Raw genomic sequence first — 22,919 nt, 5'->3', positions numbered from 1 at the left:
TAAGTATTTGGTCAATAACAAAAGGTCATCTCAATACTTTGTTACATGCCCTTTGTTGGCAATGAAAGAGGTCAAACATTTTCTGTAAGTCTTTACAAGGTTTTCACACACTGCTGCTGGTATTTTGGCCCATTCCTCCATGCAGATCTCCTCTAGAGCAGTGATGTTTTTGGGCCTTCGCTGGGCAGCACAGACTTTCAACTCCCTCCAAAGATTTTCTATGGGGTTGAGATCTGGAGACTGGCTAGGCCACTCCAGGACCTTGAAATGCTTCTTACGAAGCCACTCCTTCGTTGCCCGGGCGGTGTGTTTGGGGTCATTGTCATGCTGAAAGACCCAGCCACATTTCATCTTCAGTGCCCTTGCTGATGGAAGGAGGTTTTCACTCAAAATCTCACGATACATGGCCCCATTCATTCTTTCCGTCACACGGATCAGACGTCCTGGTCCCTTGGCAGAAAAACAGCCCCAAAGCATGATGTTTCCACCCCCATGCTTCACTGTAGGTATGGTGTTCTTTGGATGCAACTCAGCATTCTTTCTCCTCCAAACACGACGAGTTGAGTTTTTACCAAAAAGTTCTATTTTGGTTTCATCTGACCATATGACATTCTCCCAATCCTGTTCTGGATCATCCAAATGCTCTCTAGCAAACTTCAAACGGGCCCGGACATGCACTGGCTTTAGCAGGGGGACACGTCTGGCACTGCAGGATTTGAGTCCCTGGCGGCGTAGTGTGTAAGTGATGGTAGCCTTTGTTACTTTGGTCCCAGCTCTCTGGAGGTCATTTACTAGGTCTCCCCGTGTGGTTCTGGGATTTTTGTTCACCGTTCTTGTGATCATATTGACCCCACAGGGTGAGATCTTGCGTGGAGCCCCAGATCGAGGGAGATTATCAGTGGTCTTGTATGTATTCCATTTCCTAATAATTGCTCCCACAGTTGATTTCTTCACACCAAGCTGCTTACCTATTGCAGATTCAGACTTCCCAGCCTGGTGTAGGTCTACAATTGTGTTTCTGGTGTCCTTTGACAGCTCTTTGGTCTTGGCCATAGTGGAGTTTGGAGTGTGACTGTTTGAGGTTGTGGACAGGAGTCTTTTATACTGATAAGGAGTTCAGACAGGAGCCTTTAATACAGGTAACGAGTGGAGGACAGAGGAGCCTCTTAAAGAAGAAGTTACAGGTCTGTGACATTCAGAAATCTTGCTGGTTTGTAGGTGATCAAATACTTATTTTCCACCATAATTTGCAAATAAATTCTTAAAAAATCAGACAATGTGATTTTCTGGATATTTTTTTTTCATTTTGTCTCTCATAGCTGAGGTTTACCTATGATGAAAATTACAGGCCTCTCTCGTCTTTTTAAGTGGGAGAACTTGCACAATTGGTGGCTGACTAAATACTTTTTTGCCCCACTGTATATATATATACAAAAACATAGGCCTAACCCATTGATTTACCCACTATTCTAACATAAAATATCTTAACTTGATTATTCATAATCATACATCATAGGATTGTGATGTAATATCATCTTGAAAATGTTTTGTATTAGTCATTTTGACAACAAGCTTGACAGTTGGCAGACAAACAGGCACACACATCTCAGAGCGCCGGTCCAAAACAAGTCATAAAACAATAATAGTATGGACTATTTACACCAGATAGATCTAAAAGACAACATTACGGCACAGTCAAAATTATTAACAATATTAAATCCCAGAGCCATATAAAACATATATATCATATATAAGCCAAACACTAAAATATACAGTGATTATTGTTTGGGCATTGGTAGACGGCCTATTAGTTTTGAAAAGAAATGTAGCCTATAACTCCAAGGGCTGGAAATCAGTATATACTGGTAGTATTTGAAATTTGTACATCACCAGCTGCAACTCATTTGAAATAGTGTATTTCTGTAGACCATTTTCTAAAAGTTTCAAATAAAACCGCCGTGTTATACTGCCATCAAGTGGTCGTTTGGTCTAATGCAGAGTACAGTGGTGAGATGCTGCATTAGCCTCAAACGATATCACGTCAACTGACAAGTTTGATTGTCTGTATAATAATTGTACCACTAATAAATAGGGTAACCCAGCTACATCAATTAAAATGGATAGGCTATGTTTACTTTAGGTTCAGCCCCGAGAGTGACCCATCATGTTGGGTCACAACCAAGGGCGTAGGAACCGGGGGGGACGGGGGGGACGGAGGGGACGTGTCCCCTCCAATATCGGAGACAGTCGCATTTGTCCCACATAAAAATTATACCGGATCTGTCAGGTTTCCGATATGTGTCCCCCCCAATGTTAAACTCATTCCTACGCCCCTGGTCACAACTAATGCACTATACTCCGTCATTGACTCAAACAGTGATTAAAAAATAGTGAGGCAGAGGGCAAACTTCATGTTTACTTACTTTCACCGTCGTCGTTAGGGGTCTGAATATATTTCACTCCCGAGTTTGACTTTGATTATCCGGGTTGAAAGAACATTCACAATGACGTGTCATAACATTTATCTCTAAATATGGCCAGCACAGTTCGACGATGCTCGTTTACTTATTTCAGCTAAATTGATGCAACCTAGAGTCGACTAGGCCATCACAACTTCGATCATTGGCTGCTTGTTAACTATCGTCGAAGCACCTGAGGCTTCTTTGTCCGTATCAGAGCCATATTAGCAAAGAAGTTGAGCGGCCTGATTTGCAGTCAAACGTCGAGCAATGATTTAACAATTAATACTGCGGTGTCGTACCAGTACGGCTCAAGTACTTCTCTTCAAACAATAAATGTTTTGTAAAATACCATTATCATTTACATAAATGGACACCATTTGTAGTGCTTTTCTAACCTATCGCCACTCGGGTGCTTTACAATTAGTGGCTCACATTCAGCCAGTCGTAAGCACATGGTGGTGTCAACCACTTGAGGGAACGTCCAGCTTTTGGGAGAATTGACGAGCAGAATGTTCATCATAAGTATATTGATATTGTAGTGTACAAGGTATTGAAAATGGAAGCCGAAGAAGTTGTCCTTGTTTTTGATATTTGCTCATCAACAGTAAACATAGGTATACATTTATATAGGTTTAAATAAAAGCCAGAATATAGAAAATGATCTTTAGACAATCTTTATTGAAAAATATATGTAGCAGCATTTCAGTTTAAAATGTCAAATATAAATCTTACCGTTTTGGTGGGAAAATACGGTTTGGGAGGGATTAAAAACCAAAGAAATACAATCGACCATTTGAGCTTCAGAAGCTGGGCTGGTTCACTTATCCATTAAGGTAGCAGGGCTACTGGTCCCATAGCGGAAATAAAAATAAAATGTCCCCTCCATCAAAATGGCATGGTAGGAGACACAAACGCATGCAGGCACACGCACACACAAACACACACACACAAACACACACACAGGCGTACATTTCCCCACCATTATGCAAAGTCCCCCCTTTAATAGCAGCACAGAGTCAAAGATGACCCTGGTAAAATGTTTGTGGGCTAGTGGGTCCCCTGTAAAAACACCTGCAAATAATAGAAATAAAAAACACTCACTCCAAACAAAAAAATATTAAAAACATATTTTCAATTAGTTCAACCTCTGTCTAAAAAAAAGGAAAAAGTTACAGTTGACAAAAGGGTCCTCATGGTAATTAATCCAAAGCGTATTCTTGTTTTTTCTGGAATTCCTAAAAGTGACTGAGTGGTCTTGTTCCAGAGAGCCTTTCAATTTCCGCCTCAACTTTCTGCTCAGCATGTAGACAGAACACCAAACATAAGTGGGCAGATAAGAAGGAGCGGCACAGGGGAGTATCCATTAAGCTATTTCATACAAAGTTAGCATTTCCCCCACTCAAAGCTCCCCCCCTCCATTGTGTTGAAGTCAATTCATCCCGCTCGATCTCGAACAGAACGAAAAAAAAAGAAGCTTTTGGTCTGGTGTGAGCAGCACGAGCAATAATTAAAAAAGGTCCTCTTCAACGATTAATTTAACAGCCTGGTCAGCCATCTCAGCTTCCGTCCCGTCAGAGTAATCCACATTTGGGGGGGGGGGGGGGGGGGGGGGGGAACTGGCGTGTAACCCTTCAGTGCGAAGAACAAGCCCGTGTCTGTAATGCTGGCCTCGTTCTTCCGGACAGGCAAAGTGAAGGTAACATTTGTTTGTTTGAAAAGGGCCTTCCGGTTGCCGCTCCTCTAATGACGCGGCCTGGGCTCCGGAGCAGAGCTGGCGCTCAGCCGTTGTCCCATGCTGCAGACAGCGGCGACTGCGGCAGCGTTGACTCTGGGCACCTCCTCCGTCTTCTCGCTGCTAAGGGGCGGAGTCAGGACCCCCGAGGGCATGGGGCAGTTGCCAGGGCGCTCCAGTTCAGAGGCCTGATACGAGTGGGCCTTGTCCTGTGAACGCAACGTACATGACGTTTTTATATGGTGCCATCAAGTGAACTGCAGGGTCATCGCTGCCATTTTGAGAAGGGGCGACTTATTGTTTCTCTTTCGTTTTGTACAATTTGCTTGACACTTAATAGCAATTGTGTTTCGGAACAGGTAGTGAACAAGCCATGTTGATCGGCTACCAGCTGCAAAGCCCTGGGTTCAATCCTCAGTGTCTGTCGGTACACTTCAGCAAAATTCCCATGAAGTGTATAGCTCTATACTCTCTGCCAATCGTTTCGATGTAAAGTTAACTTTATAAGGATGAATTAATAAAAAGGGGTTAGGACTTTGTAGGGATTGAACTATGTCCATCATTCACCTACATGTAGCAGATTATGGTTCGTATTAGAAACAAATATGTAATTTTTTTATATTTGTTGCTTTTCCGTCGGGCCTATACCACAAGTATGCTATCGGCAATCCATTTTTATTGTATTTTCCGCAAATTAAACCTTGAAGCGAGAGCTTTTCCACGTATGGCGGTGTCACAAGCCATTGGCTTTTACTTGCAAATTCAGTAGAACACACATTTATCAATACATTTGCTTATGCTAGACAATTCATACACCTCAATATGAAGGAGAAGCAATTAGTCCTATGAACAGAAGTAATAAAAATAGCCAATCAATACTTCTGAACATGAATTGCCTAGCTGCAATTCTATGTCAAATATACTCTATAATTTTTGTAATAGGTCTTGTCTTTTTGTTTTAAATCGCTTTCCATAATAAGCTTGTGTTCCATGAAATTAAAACAGTTTCAGATTACACAGTAATTTTATCCATCATTTTAGTAGGGCTAGGGTTAGCCATTTTGAACTCCCCAAGACGTATTGTAATAGAGTTAACCCGCTCAAACACCTAGCACATCGTATGCATGGTGGGGCTAACCCTTACCAGCCATGTCAGGTAGCCGGTGTGTATCTGGATATTGTGTGCGTTGTCCTCTAAGATTCCTGGGAAGGTCCTCATAGGGGAGTCGTCGCCTTCTTCCCGGATGGCCATGGCGAAGGGCACCATCCACCTCACACACTCATCCACCTCCATCCTCTTCAGGGCTGCATTTACGTAAGCGAGAGAGAGAGCAAGTGGGACCGTCAATATGGAGCTGGTCCCCCAAATACAAGGGAAATTATACAAATATGAAAGGCTTTCAGGAATACATACACCTTTGAATAGATTCAAATTGGTACGGGTCTAGTGGATTAGGGGTTTTGTCTTTGACCAGAAAGCTCCTGGCTCTGATCTCTAATGTTCGTCTAAAAGTATCTTTCAGCTTAGGTCACATAGTTTGGATAAATAATTAATAAGTAAAATAGATGAGAAACTATGTATACACTGATTAACGGTATCCTGCTCAGAAAGTCAAAGTCCTAATGCTGTGCCAGATTCATAAAATTTGTGAATTCAGTAGTTGCACCTTGTTACTTGCAACTAGCTCACAGATGCAGTGGACTGGCTGAACAGCGTTAGGAAGGACAGATGCACCCTTAACCTCTGAGCATGTCTTTTACCTGACACATTCTCCACCAGCTCCAAGGAGGAGAAATGGAAGAGGGCCGAGGCTGCGAGAACACCGTAGGGAAACTCTAGACACCGCACGTCCAGCAAGCAGAGGTCCAGCAGCTGAGGAAGAGGGAAGGGAAACGACCACTTCAAACCGCATGTCCCATATAGATACATACATCATGCAGCTGTATTTCCACGTGTCTATACCATTGCAATAGTCAATTTAACATTTATTGTAAATTGACTGGCACTATGGTTTAGGGAAGAATTACAATCCATGAATCCAGATATAGAGCACACCTTGGTAAGTGACACATCACCAAGAATCTTGGTATACTCAACAAGTCTACTCATACACACATACACACCTTCGCAATCTGTGTGAATGTGGCTTGGGGGTATCTGGGGATGAGCAGCTCCTCTGTATCTCTCAGGTAGGCCACCTGCATGTAGACGTTGAGCCAGGAGATGGGCGTCTGAGGACTCAGGCTCCAGTTCAGCTCCTGAGCACAGAGGAAGGCGTTGAGAGAAAGAAAACATTTGAATAAGCACCTGGCAGGAGGACATAACACAAACTACTGCAAAGATGGAGGAGCATGTTCCCTGCATCCCCATCTTGCCCTACCTTCATGATGATGACCTCCATACTGAGGATCTCGTCTTCAGTGCAGGCTTCGTCCGTCACATAGGCGAATTGGTGCACCTTTGGAGGGTACATCTCCTGCAAAAGAGAGGCCACACTTTATCAGAAGCAGCAATTACTATGGTGGTTGGAGCAAAGTGTGTGTATCTAGATAGTCACAAGTTTGATCCCTGGCAACTACTGGAGCATAGCTCCCTGATCCCATTTCCCCTTAAAATGATTGATTAACTCAGCAGAATACCAGATTTATGACTCATAATCAAGCAGTGAGAAGCTGGTGCATCCAAGTGCTGAAACTGATTACAGACTAGAGCAGAAGACCAACTTGGATCGGGCAACACCCATGTGTTCATAATAAAAGGACAGAGACACTGCTGATAAAAATCGTGATCTATTCAAAAACTACACCACACTTTTAACAACTAGAGTAGATCGTCATTGTGAAACATTGCATGAGAAACCCACCACACAATGCACAAGCAACATAAACAACGCACACGCCAACAGGAAAAAGCGCAATGTTTCCCAAGAGCGGCTGTCATGCTAACCTCCATCTTGGCGGCGATAAAGAGGCAGCTGATGCCAATGAGCTGCAGCGTGGACTTGAACACGTTGCTCTGCGTGGCCATGAAGCGGTCGAAGTAGTCCTGGGCCAGGTGATACGTCTCCCTATGCAGCTTGTACACCTCACTGACCTGTGATCCAACACATCATTGGTCACTTCAAGGCTGTGGTCAGAAAACATGTGTGCACTATGACAGGGCATTCCAATAGTAAAGACAAAAACATGAGCAAAACAACTGTCTCTGCAGAGTGTGGCATGCAAAACAAAGGTTAAAATGCAGCCATTTCCTTCAATTGGTGAGTAGACTTGTGGCCCTTTCCTGAACCATACTGTGCGACTCCCACAGTATGAGGCTAAGGGTGGAAATGGGCCTAATGTCTTAATGATTAGAAAGAGTTACTTCTATCTAAGGGGTAAGGTGAGTGCTTCATCATAACTATTTTGTATTTAAATAGTCCCAGCCCTACTGAAACACAATACGGAAATACCCACACACTTGGTATAGCACTGGGCACGGATGGATTTTATGAACTAAATGACTATATGACACTTCAATGAATGTTTTGAGCAGATAAAGACAAAATGCCAAACAACTATGTATGAGCCATCAAGTTTAATTGGATTTTTGTTTGACAGACCTCCATGAGCCAATCCAACAGAATGGCCCTCATCTTGGGCTGAAGATGAGGATGCTTGTCCATCATGTGGACATCCCTAATGTAGCTCTTGTCCTTTTCCAGCATGTTGTGCCACACAACGTCCTTACTGGCCCAGCTGAGCGTCAAATAAAAGAGGGTAGGAAATACATTTAAATAAATATCTTTGTAACACACAGATTGACAAACCAGTTATTTCAATTTCTGCTTTACGACAGTCACTGATTATATCTAAATCCACAAAGACGTTAGGATTTCATCTTAACTTCAAGTCCTTTACCCAATGTCAAGGCACATTAGAAGGTAAAAACTTGAATTAACTTCCCACTGACCACAAGGCGTTCTCACCATAGTGCAGGAAGCGGGGATGATCGCACAGGGGTGACAAAAATGTGGCCAAATGTGTAGTGAAGGAATCCTCCACTGATCACCGGTTGGTCCTCTTCCTGATCAGGCGTGGGGTTCCACCTCTGTGGACTTGTACAACCAGTGTCGGGACTCCTGCAATGCTTTAAAAGAGAGGAAAAAAGAATCTTAGGTTGACGACACAGAAGCTATTTACGATACTAAGGCCCCGTTTACACGAGGACGCTTGCGGGTAAAAACGACAAAATATTTTATCGGAAGTGCCTTTCGTTTAGACGGTGACAGCGTTTTTGGGGCTTAAAAACGCAAAAATCTGAAATCACCCTCCAGAGTGGAAAACTTAAATACGCTCCGCCGCAGCGTTTCCGTCTACACTGCCAAGACGCAAAACTCTGCTCAGATCTGCTCCCGTCGCGTACGCGTTTACGTCACATACAGCGTCAGGACAGGGAAATAAACAAACATGTTGGATTATTTCCATGCATCGGACCGTCAAGCTGCTCTGGCAGCTCTATTAAACTTACAGGAGTCTTTCCACGAAATGTACAAGATATGTACAGATATTATTACTGAACAGAGAAGGATCTGCAATTATGTTTTGGTTTTCGCGGCGCAGATAAGAGAAGGAAGATTCTCCGCATGCGCTCAGACATGGCGGTGTTGTGCGATAGTGTATCACAGCACCATCTAGCCGCCTGACATGCATACCCAATCGAATTCCACAAACTTTTGCGTCACGGTATGCACGCAGATCTCCTCCCGAAAACGCTTGTCTAAACGCGGAATAAAAAGTGAAGACGCGACGCCACTTTTGCGTCTTCTGTTCAGACGGTCATCATGTAAACGTAGCCTAAATGAAATGCAACAAACACTGATTTGCAGGGACAGCAGCATTTAAAACCTGGAAAACTATTGGGGAGCAATTACTGTTAATTTATCTTGGAATGATAAAACTTCACCAACATTTGACTAGCCGTAGGGGAAATGTGGGACAGTATTGCCCTGATGGGTGAGATCTAGGCAAATAACTACCTTTGAATCCCGAAGTTTCTTCTGGGTCATCTCGGCCACCTCCTCATCTGGATCAAGCAAATACTGAGGAATGAGCATAGAGATAGGTGAGCTTCATATGCTGCTGCCTTGATATAGATGTGGACGCAATCTGTCAAGTATTAAATGAAGGTAAATATATAACTGTACCCGCATCATCATATGCCATTCATGTCAAGTACTTTTGAATCACATAACTTAATTAATAAACACATATCAGTCTAGCAATGTGACCTAGACAGCTTCATCCTACTGAAATATATACTTAGGACACCAGTATCAGACTAGATTAATGCGTTCAATGTATTAATCTACCCAAGTACTTTATTCATTATAGCTACGTCCTCCGTATGTTCATGTCAGACATGTAACACTGCAAAGTAAAGCTACAGCAACACTCAACAAGTAACCAGCTTGCCATCCAATAACTTACAATAGCAACATCTGCCTTCCTCTTCCTCGACCGCGTTGCATTATCATGAGGAAGCGCAGCAACAGACTTTGGTTTTGCCTCTTGCCTGCGAAAAAAATAAAATAAACATCTGTAAAATGCAATGTAGACAACGTTGACCTTTGCATTAGGGTTGAACCCCGTTTCAGTAAAAAAAGGGGAGATATAGTAGCAGCGGGCTAACTAGCTGAGCCCGCTAGCAACACCAATCCACACAACTTTCTGTGACGCCACACTGTAGGCTCCATAATAACGTTAAACTTACCTTGTTCCTAGCATTATACCCAAAGGCGTATCCCTCTGTCTGAGAGCAAACCTAAGGAGACGATGTTGGCTGTTAGTTTATACAATTTTCCACTTTTAAAACACAGTAAAACACAGTCCCAACCCCCACTCTCAGCTCGTTTTCTGCGGACACAAAGCCCAGCTCAGCGCGGGGAAATAAATGGAAGGCGGACATGATGTGTTCACGTCAACAATATACACCGAATATTGCAAATATTACTCTTACAATCACATTGATGGCAAGACCGAAGTCTATATGTTGAACATCGTATGTTGGTGGAGAATATCGTAAATAGGAACACCATTATTTTTTGCCAACTTTGGACAGCTGGCTTGCAAGATAATGGCCGAACACCAGGCAGCTGGGATCTCTAGGGTTTCATTCATCAATTCTCTTATACGACTTTTATTGCAATGACATGTCGGTGATGGTCATTGGTAGGGATTAACTCGAAAATATGCACAAGCTTTTTAATTGTTAGACCTTAATTAGCATTAGCTTAGCAATAAAATAGCCTAACAAAGTTAAAGTGTACACTGTACTCAACTCACCTCAAGATTGCCCGCTTGAAGTACACTCTTATTGCAAATAAGCGTTGCTTTTAGTACGCAGGAGTCGGCAAATTGTTAAAACACTAAGAGTGTCAGTATGGTTGGAGTCACACAGACGGTTGTGTGTGAGCCGACAGCTTGCTGGTTCTTCTGAGCTGCTGGCGCGACTATTTTGCGCCTTCTTTGGTAACAGATGACTTGATGCATTACACGTCAGGAGGTTGGATTTAACTTGGCGCTAAACAACACACTGCCGGTCCTCTTTATACCGCTTTATATAAAGCACCTCGGACCCGCTCGGTATTCTCCCTACAAAATAGTGTTTCACAACACAGTTGCTTTAATAAATACCCCATAATATAAAAAAAACAAAATTTCACATTTTACCGGCAAATCGAGGGGGGGGCGGGTCGGCGGCAATGACAGAAGGGGCGGGGCTTACAAACAGGAAGTGTTGAATACCGCGTGGCTACGCGGTCAGATGTAAACAAAGAGCTGTAGCCTTCTCCAAGCAGCCAAATAAACTATATTTTATTATTTTATTTCGCAGGGATAATGGCTACATCTTACGGAATCATTTGCAGCAACAGAAGTCCCATGTTGTCATTGTGTATAAATGTCTGCTTTGGCAATTATTATCAGGGTTGGCGTGTCAAATCGCATAGCTCCTTGCACGTCAACGCGGGGGACAACAATCTTTAACGCTTTCAAGCATAACATCCACGGAAATGTGCTTGGATGACCTTGATACATATCAGTTTCCATTGTGATCTTCAATCTCTTCAAATAACTCGTTTGGTTAACTATTTTGATTAGTTGTTCAGTAAAGTAAACTTGGACATCGGACTGTCACGTGACCCAGATAGCCTTTCCCTCAAAAACACTGGTTTCATAGCTGTATTTGCATTTCTTGACCGTACGAAAATGAAGTTCTCGCAACTTTTTGGGCGACTTAAATCTGTAGTTATTGGAATGATTCATGTCCAAGCCATGCCAGGTAAAGCTTTATTAAGAACTACTGTTTTCTGATTTGTTGATTATCATCCAAACGTTGTCTTTGTACTTTGAAATGATTAAATATTTTATGCCATGCTGTATGATATCCCAGGTACGCCTTTGAATAAGATGAACATTTCTCAAATTATCTATGAGGCATGCAAAGAAGCAGAGATATACCTAAATGTGGGGATTGTAAGTAGATACATTGCACTAAGAATGGTCAAGAACAGCTATCAAATAGTATGTTTGAAGTAAAGTTTTGTATTCCTCTGTATTCCTTTTTAGGATGGCTTGATCATTGAAAACATGCATGATATCCCCTACTCCTTAGCCGTGGGGCCCGAAGTGTGTGCCTCCATGACAGCAGTGTGTACCACTGTGAGGGGCCTCTGTCCTACTCTGCCCCTTGGAATACAAATACTGTCTGCTGCTAACAAACCCGCCATAGCTGTGGCTCTCGCTTCAGGTACAACACCCACTACTATATTTGAAGACATCTGTTCTCTGTTCATGCCTCTCAGATGCATGAACAGATGCATGATCATTTGTTGTCATTCAAAATCCCACAGAATCAAAGGCTGGGTTTTCTGAAGTTTACCCACATGTTGCTCTATATCCGTGTTTTCGTATGGTGCCTTTTTATCAGGTCTAGATTTCATGCGAGCCGAGGGCTTTGTGTTTTCCCACGTGGCGGATGAGGGCCTTTTGAATGCATGCGCTGGGGACCTGCTGCGGTACCGCAGGCAGATAGGAGCAGAGCATATCCAGATCTTCACTGACATCAAGAAGAAACACAGGTGTGCTCACCAGAAGTAGGGGACATGGGAATGAGTTGGAAGTCCGATTCCCTAGGCGAGAGGCCCTGGGTTTATTTCCATAGACCCACCTGTAGGCCTCTAGATGCTTTGGATGCATAGTAAATCACAGACTTTCAAAATAGCTGCATATTGCAATAGCTAAACATTGTCTACTACTACAAACAAAGACGTATGTCATTAAGAAACCTTTTCACAGGCCCGCTAACCACACACCATCTAGGTTGATGCTCGAATACGGCCTTGTCTTGGTCTTTCAACAAGTGTGTTTGTGTGTTTGCTTCCCAGTTCTCATGCCCTGACATCTGATGTTAGCATAGAAGAGACAGCGAAGGCAGCCGAGTTCTTCCTCTCAGACGGCATCATCGTCACGGGGATCGCGACCGGTGCGCAGGCAGATCCACAAGAACTCAAAGGTGGTTTTCACCAAAAAATTATGTGTATAATTACTGTCCTGCCGTGTACACTGTCTTTACAATGCCTTATGCAGAAGTTAAGGATAGTCTAGCTGTAAGGGTGACACGCTGCCCAATGGTTGTGTGTTTGAACCCCTGGCTTGTGACTGACTTAGTGTAACGTGGTAAAGGGTAATAAGCCCTCTCAAATGTGATCAAGAGGATTCCCCTTTGATTTAAGGAGCACGGCAAGCACTCCCAACATTCCTGATGTAACTCTCAAGTCTGCCAGCTAGAGGGCCTCCATGAGCGTAGCAGGGTTTGAAATCCAGACTTGGTGTCAGCTTCAGAGTTGACATGGGTTGTTACCCAATAAGGCAGGCGGAAATATGGTTGTTGGGCTTTTGAGATTCTGCTTTCTGAGGAAAGCATTTGTACAGATACTGTACACAGACCACCACAGGCATGCTCCTTGTGAAGGTTTTAAATGAATAACTAATATAAATTATCAAGTTTATAATTAGAATATGAAACAAACTGAACACATAGTTTCAAATACAAAGTTCAGTGACCATATTTGGGTCAGTAGGACATTCAAAACCTCTGACTTACCAACAGTCTGTGATAGTTTAATTTTAAATGAATGTGGGCAGGACAACCTGTTCAATGTGTGAAGCACACTGTACAAGCCTGGCTGTTCCCCCATGATGTGACACTCCAACTTAGCTCGCCTGCGTCAAAGTCTCAGTGTCCTTGGGACTTTCCAAGCTAATTTGGGCCTCGGCATTACTATTTAAAGCCCCCTGATCAACCCACCACTTCAAAATACAGTGTATTTCTTATACACAAAGACAAAGACATGCAGGCAAGAGCTGGGAGCAGGGATCAAATCACAGTGTCAGGGAGGTTAGCTTTTACAAAGTCTGAGGTTGCATGTTTGTCGAAACCTTAACACTTCTGGGAAGTATCCTACGCATATGTGACAACTGCAAGAAACCTGCACGAGTGTCAGTCAAAGAGAGAAGAGTGGCAACACTTGAAACATTTACATGTAAGGTTGAAGTTGAGGTCATTTGGGATACCGCTTGTGGAGGAAAAATAGGCCACGTTGACCCTTGTTCCCACGCATGAGATACATTACATCTGGCTATAGCTGGCCGATGCCCTTTTGCACAATATTTGGGGGCATGTGTGTTGGGTTGCAAGGGCCCTCAGCTGATTGGAAGGTTTGTGATTTGAAGTGGTGTGCCTCTCTGTGGTTGTTGTTAATGAGCTATATACTGGCAAGGGCCCTGACTTGGCTGATTCTTGACTTGGGGTCTTTGTAGCTGAAGGGGCTGCGGAGGGTAAGGGCCCAGGAGAACTGTGGATTTGACAGCTGCTTCAAAGTGCTTTCAGTGTGTATTTTTGGAAGCCACTTGTGAACACTGTACACCATTTCAAACTGCTATAGCATGACTCATGATCATAATTCAATAATGGCTTACTTTTAAGAACATATATGCTAGTTGCATCCTTTTTCAAAATCAATGCCAAATAGAAAAAGCATAAAATAAGCTTAAGAAATATTACCAGTTAAGCAGACAACATCAAGAGATTTCATATCAAGAATAATTCCAGAAATTGTTGTCAACATGCAATAGATAAATGACAATATGGTCATCTTTTTGTATTGATCCATTCAGCGGTTGCCCAGAGTGTGAACATCCCTGTGCTGATTGGCTCAGGAGTGACGTACGACAACGTAGATCACTACATGGACGCAAACGCCATGATCATTGGCTCTCATTTCAAGAAGGACGGCCACTGGGCCAATCCTGTCGACCAAGAGAATGTCAGAAGATTTATGGGCAAGATCCAGCAACTTCGAGGATAAGGCTGTTAGGTGGTACCGACTTCTTATTTCACCAGGTTGGAATATGTCCAAGTGTTTTCCTTTTGTAGAAAATGTTATTGTCTAATAAGTTGTGTGCATGGTTGATCACTTAACCTGTAGGCATCCTAGAGACAGATGCCTTATCCCCACCTACTCCTGTATTACCTTTATCTCAATTCACTGCAAGATGCTATGGATACAAATAACACTGAATAGTACAAAAAAAATTTCACTTTATATTTTCTCAATAAAATGACACCCAGGACACAATTTAAAAAACAAGATTTATTCGATTTTTTTTTTACATTTTTATAAATATTCACAAATACAAAACGGCTGTACATAATACAATTTCATACATTATGTAAAGGCTTCAATGATGTAACATGTTAAAAATAAGAATCCACTGAAAAGTATAAAATGGTATACATTCTGTAATCTTTAATCAGAATTAACTTGAATTGCAAAGACGTTTGAACATTAAAATGACAAGTTAGGTTTCTTCACAAATCATACATTGTCTGTAAAGCGCCCTAAATGCATAATCTAAACACAACATCTAAATGTAAGGCACACAATATGACACACATTAAAGATAATGAAGAACTATCAACGTTAAACTTCTAACTTCGATACTGTTCACACTTTTTCTTTTCCTAGTGGCTAGTACTACAACTACTTAATCTGAACAGCTATACGAGAATTTGATACTGTAGCAGGATTTGTACTGAATCACAAATTTCTGCTTCCACTTCTCAGACCTGAGCAAGAAGAGTGTTTACTCTGCAGCGTGGCTCATACAATGTTCCCGAAAACATTTGATACATATGGTGAAATAGTGAAACTGCTGTGTACCAACAAGAGGAAAAACATGTTCATGCATACACAAGGAACGTTTGTGTAATAATAAATTTTGGTAACCATAACCAATAAAGGTTTTTAGATGTAACCTGGCTAGTCAACCCAAGTATGTTCATGTAAAAAAATAAAATATCCAGCAGTACATTGAGCGATTTGCCCCCGGGTCAAGGGTCAAAGAACTGTGCCGTGCCGTAAATCGACATGTTTGGGAGGTCACCCACGCAAACCCACTCCACCCACCAGGCCAGGGATCAGGCTTCTAGTAGTTGTAGAGGCGCTGGCCCGGCTGCTTGAAATATCCGTAGCGTTTCTCGCTGGGGGAGAAGCGTGTCTTGACCAGATTCTGCCTGTTGAGGGCGCTGCGGCTCATCTTGGGGCGCTCCCCCTGGCTCTGGGCCCGCTGAAGTGCCAAAAACTGGACTGCACTCGGGAGGGGGATGCCCCAGGCAGCCAGACGCCATGAAATGTGCCGCCGCAACGCCACTGACCTGTAGGAGAACACCAGGAGGGGGCAGTAGTGAGCTTTGAGTAACGGTAAAGCAGTATCGGATGTGGGGAGGATCTTGCTAGACCTTTGTGGACAACGGAAACCCAAGGCAGGAAAGAGGTACCAAGTAAAAATTGTATCAAAAGAAAAAATATATTTTTTATATTGGCCTTATTGGTCAAGTGCGGGACACATTGGATCAATTGGCTTTTGGACATCTGCAAAAAGCGACTTGAGACAGTATGTCTTGCTTTGCGTGCGTGCAAATGTAGTAAACGTACCTTGCCGTGTTGCCTTCTTCCTCGGAGGCCAGATCCTCTCCTTCGGCGGTCTCACATCTCCTCTGGTACACGGACATGCTGGGGTGTTCAATCAGCAGGTTCTCCAGGGGGTCCACCAGCGGCACGGACAGAGTCATGTCCTCTGTGCATTGATACGTACATAATAAGTACATAATATATCAGTGCAAACAGCTCTGTGTTATTTCTGTCATTAGTTGGCTGTTACAATATTCCATACGGCTGCAGTGAAAAGCTGAAAGTTTGATTGTGTGAATCGTCACCTGAGACGTTGACTATAACCCAGCCTCCCTCCTCAAACTCCATCAGGTCTTCATAACTTTCTTCACCAGCTTCAAAGTCTTCAGCGCCATTTCCAAGGAGATGAGAAAGAATCTTTCCAATCATCTTTTCACCTCTATCACAATCTGAAAACACAAAGTAGTTAAAAGCAGAGGGTAGAGGGTTGATTGTTGGTCGTATGGTAAAACATTAAATATAACAATCTTTACAGTCTATGATCATCATGTGAAATGGCGCTCCCATGCGGTCATTCCGGAGCGTTTGAGAGAAGCCTCCAACGAAAACATTTTGCCACTCCCCAAGACTCAATGGTCAGCATTTCGATCTTGGCTTCAACCACCACTGTCAATTGCTTGTTTAACGTCAGCTGGGAAACCCGAGTCGCTTCGAGGCAGACGATCGGCTGAATTGCTAGAGGCTAGGGGCCTGGAAGTAAACAAAGTTCAGTCTCACGAAATGGCAGTGACCCTCGGAGCAGCTGTCATGTCTCATGGAAAGTTAGGTTAGCTGGCTTGTACGTCATCAGCCCGATGGTATAGTTTAAACCCTCATGTTAATTTGCTTGTTTTGACGAGATGGTTTTCATCATTACGTTTCGGAATCCACTAGATTTATTAGTAAACATTTATTTGCATGTTCGAGAATGTCCAGCAGAAAAACGCACCATTTAATTGAATCGCAACATTGTATTTCGTAGGCTTTGCTCTGCTTTTCTCCTTGTTTATTGTCTATCGATTTTGCCATATTGTTAGGCTTTTTGCAGTTCAACAGACACACAAAAGCGAAATGGCTTTTTCTGTTTAGAAATAAACACTTATTGTTTAAATCGCCTTAATCAGTCCAATCTTTGGTGAACAGGCAGATTGAAGAACAATAGGCAGCAGAATACAAACCACTTCCCAAACCACAGGCCGACCCCAAAAAACACAGTAGAAATACAATTGGCTTTCTGTTGAGAAAAATGCTCATGCCTTACCTTTCGATTGTAACAAAAAAAGTATATATCCTTTGAAGCGACCTCACGTTGAGAACAGTCTTCAGGGATTGTTGTTATCTTTAAGTTGTTTACGTGCCCGAGTGCGTCCCCATATACCGGATACGTCACAAAGCCCCGCCCCCAAGGCGTGGTCAGTTTTATCTCTTGGTCTGTGTTTACATCCACTGCTCTCACCTCTCAAAATGACTCATTGTTTCGCAATGCCTTGCACTCCTGGACCGAGACGTAAAACTCACAAACATGTTTTGATCTCTTTCTCCACTCAGCACAGGAGAGACGCACTTTTAAGTGTATTATTATGGCTTCGTGATCTCCTGTGCTGACCTCTCTGGCACTCATTATGCCAATTATTAAGTATCCTTTTTTGATTGAATGTGTCTAACCCTTTTAAACAATTGATTATTTAAATGATTGTAGAACATCGATTGAATTGTTCTACTTTGTACTAGGTTCTAACTATTGCTAAATCTGAAGAAATAAAATGAAACCTCTGTTCCATTATTTAAACAATAATAACTCAAAATATTCGACTCGCTACTGTATATTTGAGAATGCAATTTTGCTTTGTGTGTTTTTTATAATGTGTTTATGATACTTGATATTGGGAAGGAAGCGATATCTGTATAGCCTACTCTCAAAGCGAAAGCGCATCAACATCCTGGGTTCTCCTGTCATCAATCCCATGATGCATTGCTGCTGAACAGACTAAACTTTCCAGTTAAAATCGAGTTGAAGAAGGTAAGATTCATTTGTATAGATTCAATTCTTTTGTACTGTCATAACGAATCGAATGTGTTCTTCGTTCGGTTTGTGCTTTTATGACCATGCCTTACTATCCCTACTTCCACACATGTATCTCAACACTGCCTTAGGTATCAAACCTTGTCTGGTTTGTGTTCTTACTTTATATGTTATATTTTATGAACTGAACATCGAGTAAAGAAAGGATGATTATTCAAAGGGTAATCATAATGTGGCTAGAGCTACTGAACCCCTATTGTGTGAAGTCGCTTCAACATATTCTCTTGCTTGTTACTCGGCCTTCGACAACACTAAATGTGGATTTATCAACTGTTTATCTAACCTTTGTTTTTAATCCTCAATATAAATTACGGTCTATAGAAATTGTCTTTCTAATAAGTGCTCTGTGGGATTGCCTACTTATCAAATTATCCTTATTTTTTGTAACTTGCCGAACTTGAAAACGAAACCTTACCAGCAGATGGCAGTGTGCAACCAATAATACAATAAAACTCAAGTTCATGAATATTTTTTACACTTATAAAGTAAGGATACTGATAATAGATAATTTCCCTTGCAGCTCTTCCTAATGTCGAATTCCAATATGTCATGTTTATTTTTATTTGTATGTACATTTTTTGTTGTCTCCTGTTATTCCAGATACTGGCATATTCCTGGTGAACTGAACAGAATACTCAGGTGATGTAGTCTCTTATCTTTCTAACTCAGCTTTTCCAAGTCTATATTAAACCAACATATGTGTTTGATATTAGATATTTGTGTCACATTTAGTGTTATTTTCAACTTCAATTTTCCTTTTTAAATGGGTGACATTATGCCACATGATGTGAGTGTGAATAGCCATTAAAAGAATTGTTATGTCACTAAAACACAAGAAAAGGCAGATTTCGAAACGGCTTGTAATGGCTATCTCAAAGTTATTGTGAAATAGGATTAAGGCAGTTGTACTTGTTTGTTCTGAATGATTACTAAAGTCACTATGGATTAATCAGACAAAACAATGATCCTTGATCAGAAGTGATTAATTCACTGCAATGCTAATATCCCAATAAGCAGTACAGGGTACTCAGTACATTAATCAATGTAACGTAATGTTAAAACGTTTGTTGTCTTATTTTACCTCCCCAAAACCCCAATACAGGGATGTCTCCACGAATGGAAGACGTCATGCGTCTCTGCTGTGATGTCTCAGCTCAGCAGAACATTAATATAACATTTCGGCAGTCTACCAAAGGAGCTATGATGGCTGGAGGGTGGGCCTTAATAGGAGGGCTGCTTTGCGGGCCATCGGGAATAGCCGTCGGTAAGAGTCTTCTCATAAAACCCCAAAAACACATTAACGCCATTCAAAGAGACGGGAGTGCTCTGATGCCTAACTGAAATGTCCTCTGATATGACCTCTAGGATTAAGGATGTTTATGTGCAAACATTTATGTTCTAGAATCATTTGCTTTGATTCTAGAGGCCCTGACAATAATCGACCCGTTGCGTCACTCTCATCTATATCCAAATGTATCATTGTGAGTTTATTGTCTTTTTCAGTCTGTAAACCTTTTTAAAAACTGCTTTTTTACATTATAATATCTGATATCTTAGGCCCCTTCCACACTGGCGAAAACAATAATTTCCCCTCCGTTTTCCTTTGATGTGTTTCAGGAATATCTCGGTCAAGACGGAATCATTGCGAAAACGCATCTAGCTGTAGAAACACTGTAGTACATATTGAAGGCCACTCTGTGGCGCAGGTTCTCCACCAATAAAAGAAGACAGGCGGAGAAAGCAGTTTTTAAACCTTTTAGATTGAGCAGAATATACTTTTTCATGTACAGTTAGTAAGTACATTTATCAAGGGGCTGTATTTAAAGCTACAAAAATAAGAGAAATCAAATCAAACAAAACCAATTCGACTGAGGTTCCCCTCCTGGCGGAGGGGGACGATGACATCATCGTCTGCATTTTTGGCGTCCACACGAATCCAAACATAAAAACGCATAGTGATGTTTTTATCTTATCCACCCTGGGACCTGGTTTAAAAAAGTGTGTTATCGGCCACCGAAAAAGGCGTATCCGTCTGGACGGTCGGCCCAAAGGCACTAGACGTATGCGTATTCACAAATCGTTTCCGTGTGCACGGGGCCTTAATCTCAAGCAGAATAAATTAAATGAATACCTGGCCGCAGGTGGTGCTTTGGGGGGCCTGATGGGCTGCTTGGCGACGGCGGGGGAGTTCCGGCCCCTGCACCAGGTCCTGATGGAGCTGCCTCCCAGCCAGCAGAAGAAGCTCGCCGCCTCCGTCATGGCCATCCTGAGCAGCCTGGACTGGACGGATGTGGCAAAGGTCGTCGCTTTGGTGATGGGCAACGCCACGCTCCAGCAGCAGGTGACCGCGGCGCTGCTCAACTACGTCACCAAGGAGCTGAGGGGGGAGGTCCGTTACGGAGCTTGAGTGCGGAGAGATGGCCCCAACCATGTCTTGGTCCTCCAACCTACATCCAGGATGGACAGATGTTTTCAACAAGACTGTACTACGCAGCTATCTTTACATTATATTGCTGTTTATAGCCGTTTGTTGAATGTGCATAGAACGGGTTAACTGGAATTTAGAAGTGTTTTACCACCAGATGGGACTTTGATGTTGATTACTTTATGGTGGTATCACTCATGGGAGTGTCCAACCAGATGTATCGTCACCCTACCAGCCTAGCTGACTGGTTCACTGGTAGGCTGGTAGGCTACATCCATCAGGATGTGACGCTCCCAGGTGTGATGATCAACTCAAGCCTTGGGCAAATCTCCAAAAACAACACAGGTGGCTGGCACAAGCCAGGTATCCGAGTGCTGCATAAAAAAGTGAATTGGTTGCAATTAAATAATCCACAGACTACTATTGTGGCTTGGCTGAGGCTAGATTTGCTTCAGTGGTTGTTATTGTGTTTAGTTTGTATCAGACTGATGAAGCACTTTAAATGATACTTGTGGTACCATAGTTTAAGGCTTCACCTGGATGAGTTTATATTTGACCAAATGTTATTCTATATGGTTCATCATGTAGTGAGTATTATACATTTAATACCATTTGATCATATATATACTTCAGTACAATTCTCTTTGAGCATTTAGCTTTAAAGATACATTTTGTAGTACATTGGATTTGTAGATCTAGTTGGGTTATGAGAACAAGCACCACCTGCACTGGGTTTTCAGTAAAGTAGAAGTCTGGCATGTAAAATAGTCTGGAAGGCATCTTGACCTCAATGATAACTCACGTAAATGTTTTCTACATTAGAGCACATTATTTTGAACAGTGACGCAACAGACTTTGCGGTGGAGATTTCTGATTGCTTTTCATTTCCTTCCCTTTTATTTGGAGCATTCATGTTTTAATAAATACTTAGTGAAACATTGTCTTTACTTTAAGTTATTGATTTAAGTCAATCAGCAGATGCTTTTATCTCAAAGTTATGCATAAAATAATCTGCCTAGATATAAAAAAATATTTAAAGAAAATTCTTAGACTGCATGGTGGCCATAGGAATCAGAAAAACAAAGATACATCACATATCTATATGCGCTTTCAGAATTGTTGAGCGGAACAGCTGCTAAACAAAATGTATTTATCTCTAGTTGATCCAATGAACCGGTTATGCAAAATGAGTAAATGCACAAGTGAATACCAGTAACCTTATGTTACTACAGTGGATTAAAGCAAGTGCCAGTAAACCCTTTTACAATGCTGTCAAAGTGGTGTCTGTGACTTATGAGTCCTTATACAGAAAAGCAAATAAAAGCCAGTAAGGCTGATAGATTTCCGGTAACTTACCTCTTGTGACTTCCAATGTATTGCGCCACTCAGCTATAATAATAAATTGGATTTATATAGCGCTTTTCTCGCACTCAAAGCTATGCATTGATTGGATGTTTAATTAAGCAACCTGGTAGCATCTGGTAGAGCCATGGTATTTATATGGCTTATATGTGGCTTAAAAGTTTACGGTTAAAGAATATGGTTTTATGTAGGTATGGTGCAGTGGTCCCCAACAGTCATACCCCTGTGAAAATCTATCATCACTGATGGCTCACAAAAAAAAATTGTAATTTTGCTGCATAAAAAAAAAGTGAGCACGCACATATGTACATTACAGTGCAATTTTCTGTTGCCACTCTGTGTTTGGGCTGAACTTTGAGACATTTATCAATTCTATTTTTTTTTTTTTAAAGTTAGAGATGTGAGTTTATTCTACTAAAGGCGATGAAGATCGATGTATGACGTTTTTTATTTTTCTTAGTACGAGAACATTGGTTTTCATTGGTTGGATTGGATTGCCAGGAAACGTTTCTACACCATGCTAATAACTATTTTTAAGTGCCAGGACGTAAAAAATACATTAGGTGCGGAAATTACGTGGCAGGACTGTGCGTAACAGGGTTTTTTCCGGAGAGTAAGAGGAGAAGGGTTGGTGCATCGTCCAGGTGAACTCTGAACAAGTGATTCTTGAGTCTCTTGCAGAAGCTGGTCAGGGGGCGCTCGTTCTACCAATCTTCGCTGTAGATCTGTGAGTGCTGGAGATTCCCAATCATTGATAAGAAGAAGGGGATTGGTATTACCCGGGGCTGCATACATGTATTTT

General features: G+C 42.1%; 4 protein-coding genes across 4 annotated transcripts; 2 read left to right on the top strand and 2 right to left on the bottom strand.

Moving 5' to 3' along the window:
- Positions 1-3,120: 3,120 nt before the first annotated feature.
- Positions 3,121-10,656, bottom strand: ccne1 (cyclin E1). Its single transcript, XM_079736166.1, has 12 exons — positions 10,519-10,656; positions 9,947-9,997; positions 9,664-9,748; positions 9,213-9,275; positions 8,163-8,323; positions 7,797-7,932; positions 7,142-7,288; positions 6,576-6,671; positions 6,319-6,453; positions 5,956-6,067; positions 5,339-5,499; positions 3,121-4,403 (listed from the first exon to the last, which is right to left on the bottom strand). The coding sequence occupies exons 2-12, from the start codon at positions 9,958-9,960 to the stop codon at positions 4,203-4,205; spliced, it is 1,311 nt and encodes a 436-aa protein (XP_079592292.1). The 5' UTR covers positions 9,961-9,997; positions 10,519-10,656; the 3' UTR covers positions 3,121-4,202.
- LOC307075543 (uncharacterized protein F13E9.13, mitochondrial) lies at positions 9,270-14,843 on the top strand. Its single transcript, XM_079736167.1, has 5 exons — positions 9,270-9,362; positions 11,803-11,983; positions 12,164-12,314; positions 12,621-12,748; positions 14,413-14,843. Exons 1-5 carry the CDS (start codon positions 9,357-9,359, stop codon positions 14,601-14,603), a joined length of 657 nt encoding a protein of 218 aa, XP_079592293.1. The 5' UTR covers positions 9,270-9,356; the 3' UTR covers positions 14,604-14,843.
- Positions 14,844-14,893: 50 nt separating this feature from the next.
- Positions 14,894-17,628, bottom strand: LOC307076067 (tumor protein p53-inducible nuclear protein 2). Its single transcript, XM_079736914.1, has 4 exons — positions 17,509-17,628; positions 16,514-16,657; positions 16,233-16,374; positions 14,894-15,952 (listed from the first exon to the last, which is right to left on the bottom strand). Exons 2-4 carry the CDS (start codon positions 16,635-16,637, stop codon positions 15,724-15,726), a joined length of 495 nt encoding a protein of 164 aa, XP_079593040.1. The 5' UTR covers positions 16,638-16,657; positions 17,509-17,628; the 3' UTR covers positions 14,894-15,723.
- A 119-nt stretch (positions 17,629-17,747) lies between these two features.
- Positions 17,748-22,004, top strand: LOC307076235 (protein C19orf12 homolog). Its single transcript, XM_079737157.1, has 4 exons — positions 17,748-18,267; positions 18,931-18,969; positions 19,433-19,594; positions 20,472-22,004. The coding sequence occupies exons 3-4, from the start codon at positions 19,435-19,437 to the stop codon at positions 20,735-20,737; spliced, it is 426 nt and encodes a 141-aa protein (XP_079593283.1). The 5' UTR covers positions 17,748-18,267; positions 18,931-18,969; positions 19,433-19,434; the 3' UTR covers positions 20,738-22,004.
- The last annotated feature ends 915 nt before the right edge of the window (positions 22,005-22,919 follow it).

Source organism: Pollachius pollachius (genome assembly GCF_949987615.1).
Source record: "Pollachius pollachius genome assembly, chromosome: 5".
Taxonomy (NCBI): Eukaryota; Metazoa; Chordata; class Actinopteri; order Gadiformes; family Gadidae; genus Pollachius; species Pollachius pollachius.
This window is presented reverse-complemented; position numbering and strand designations above follow the sequence as displayed.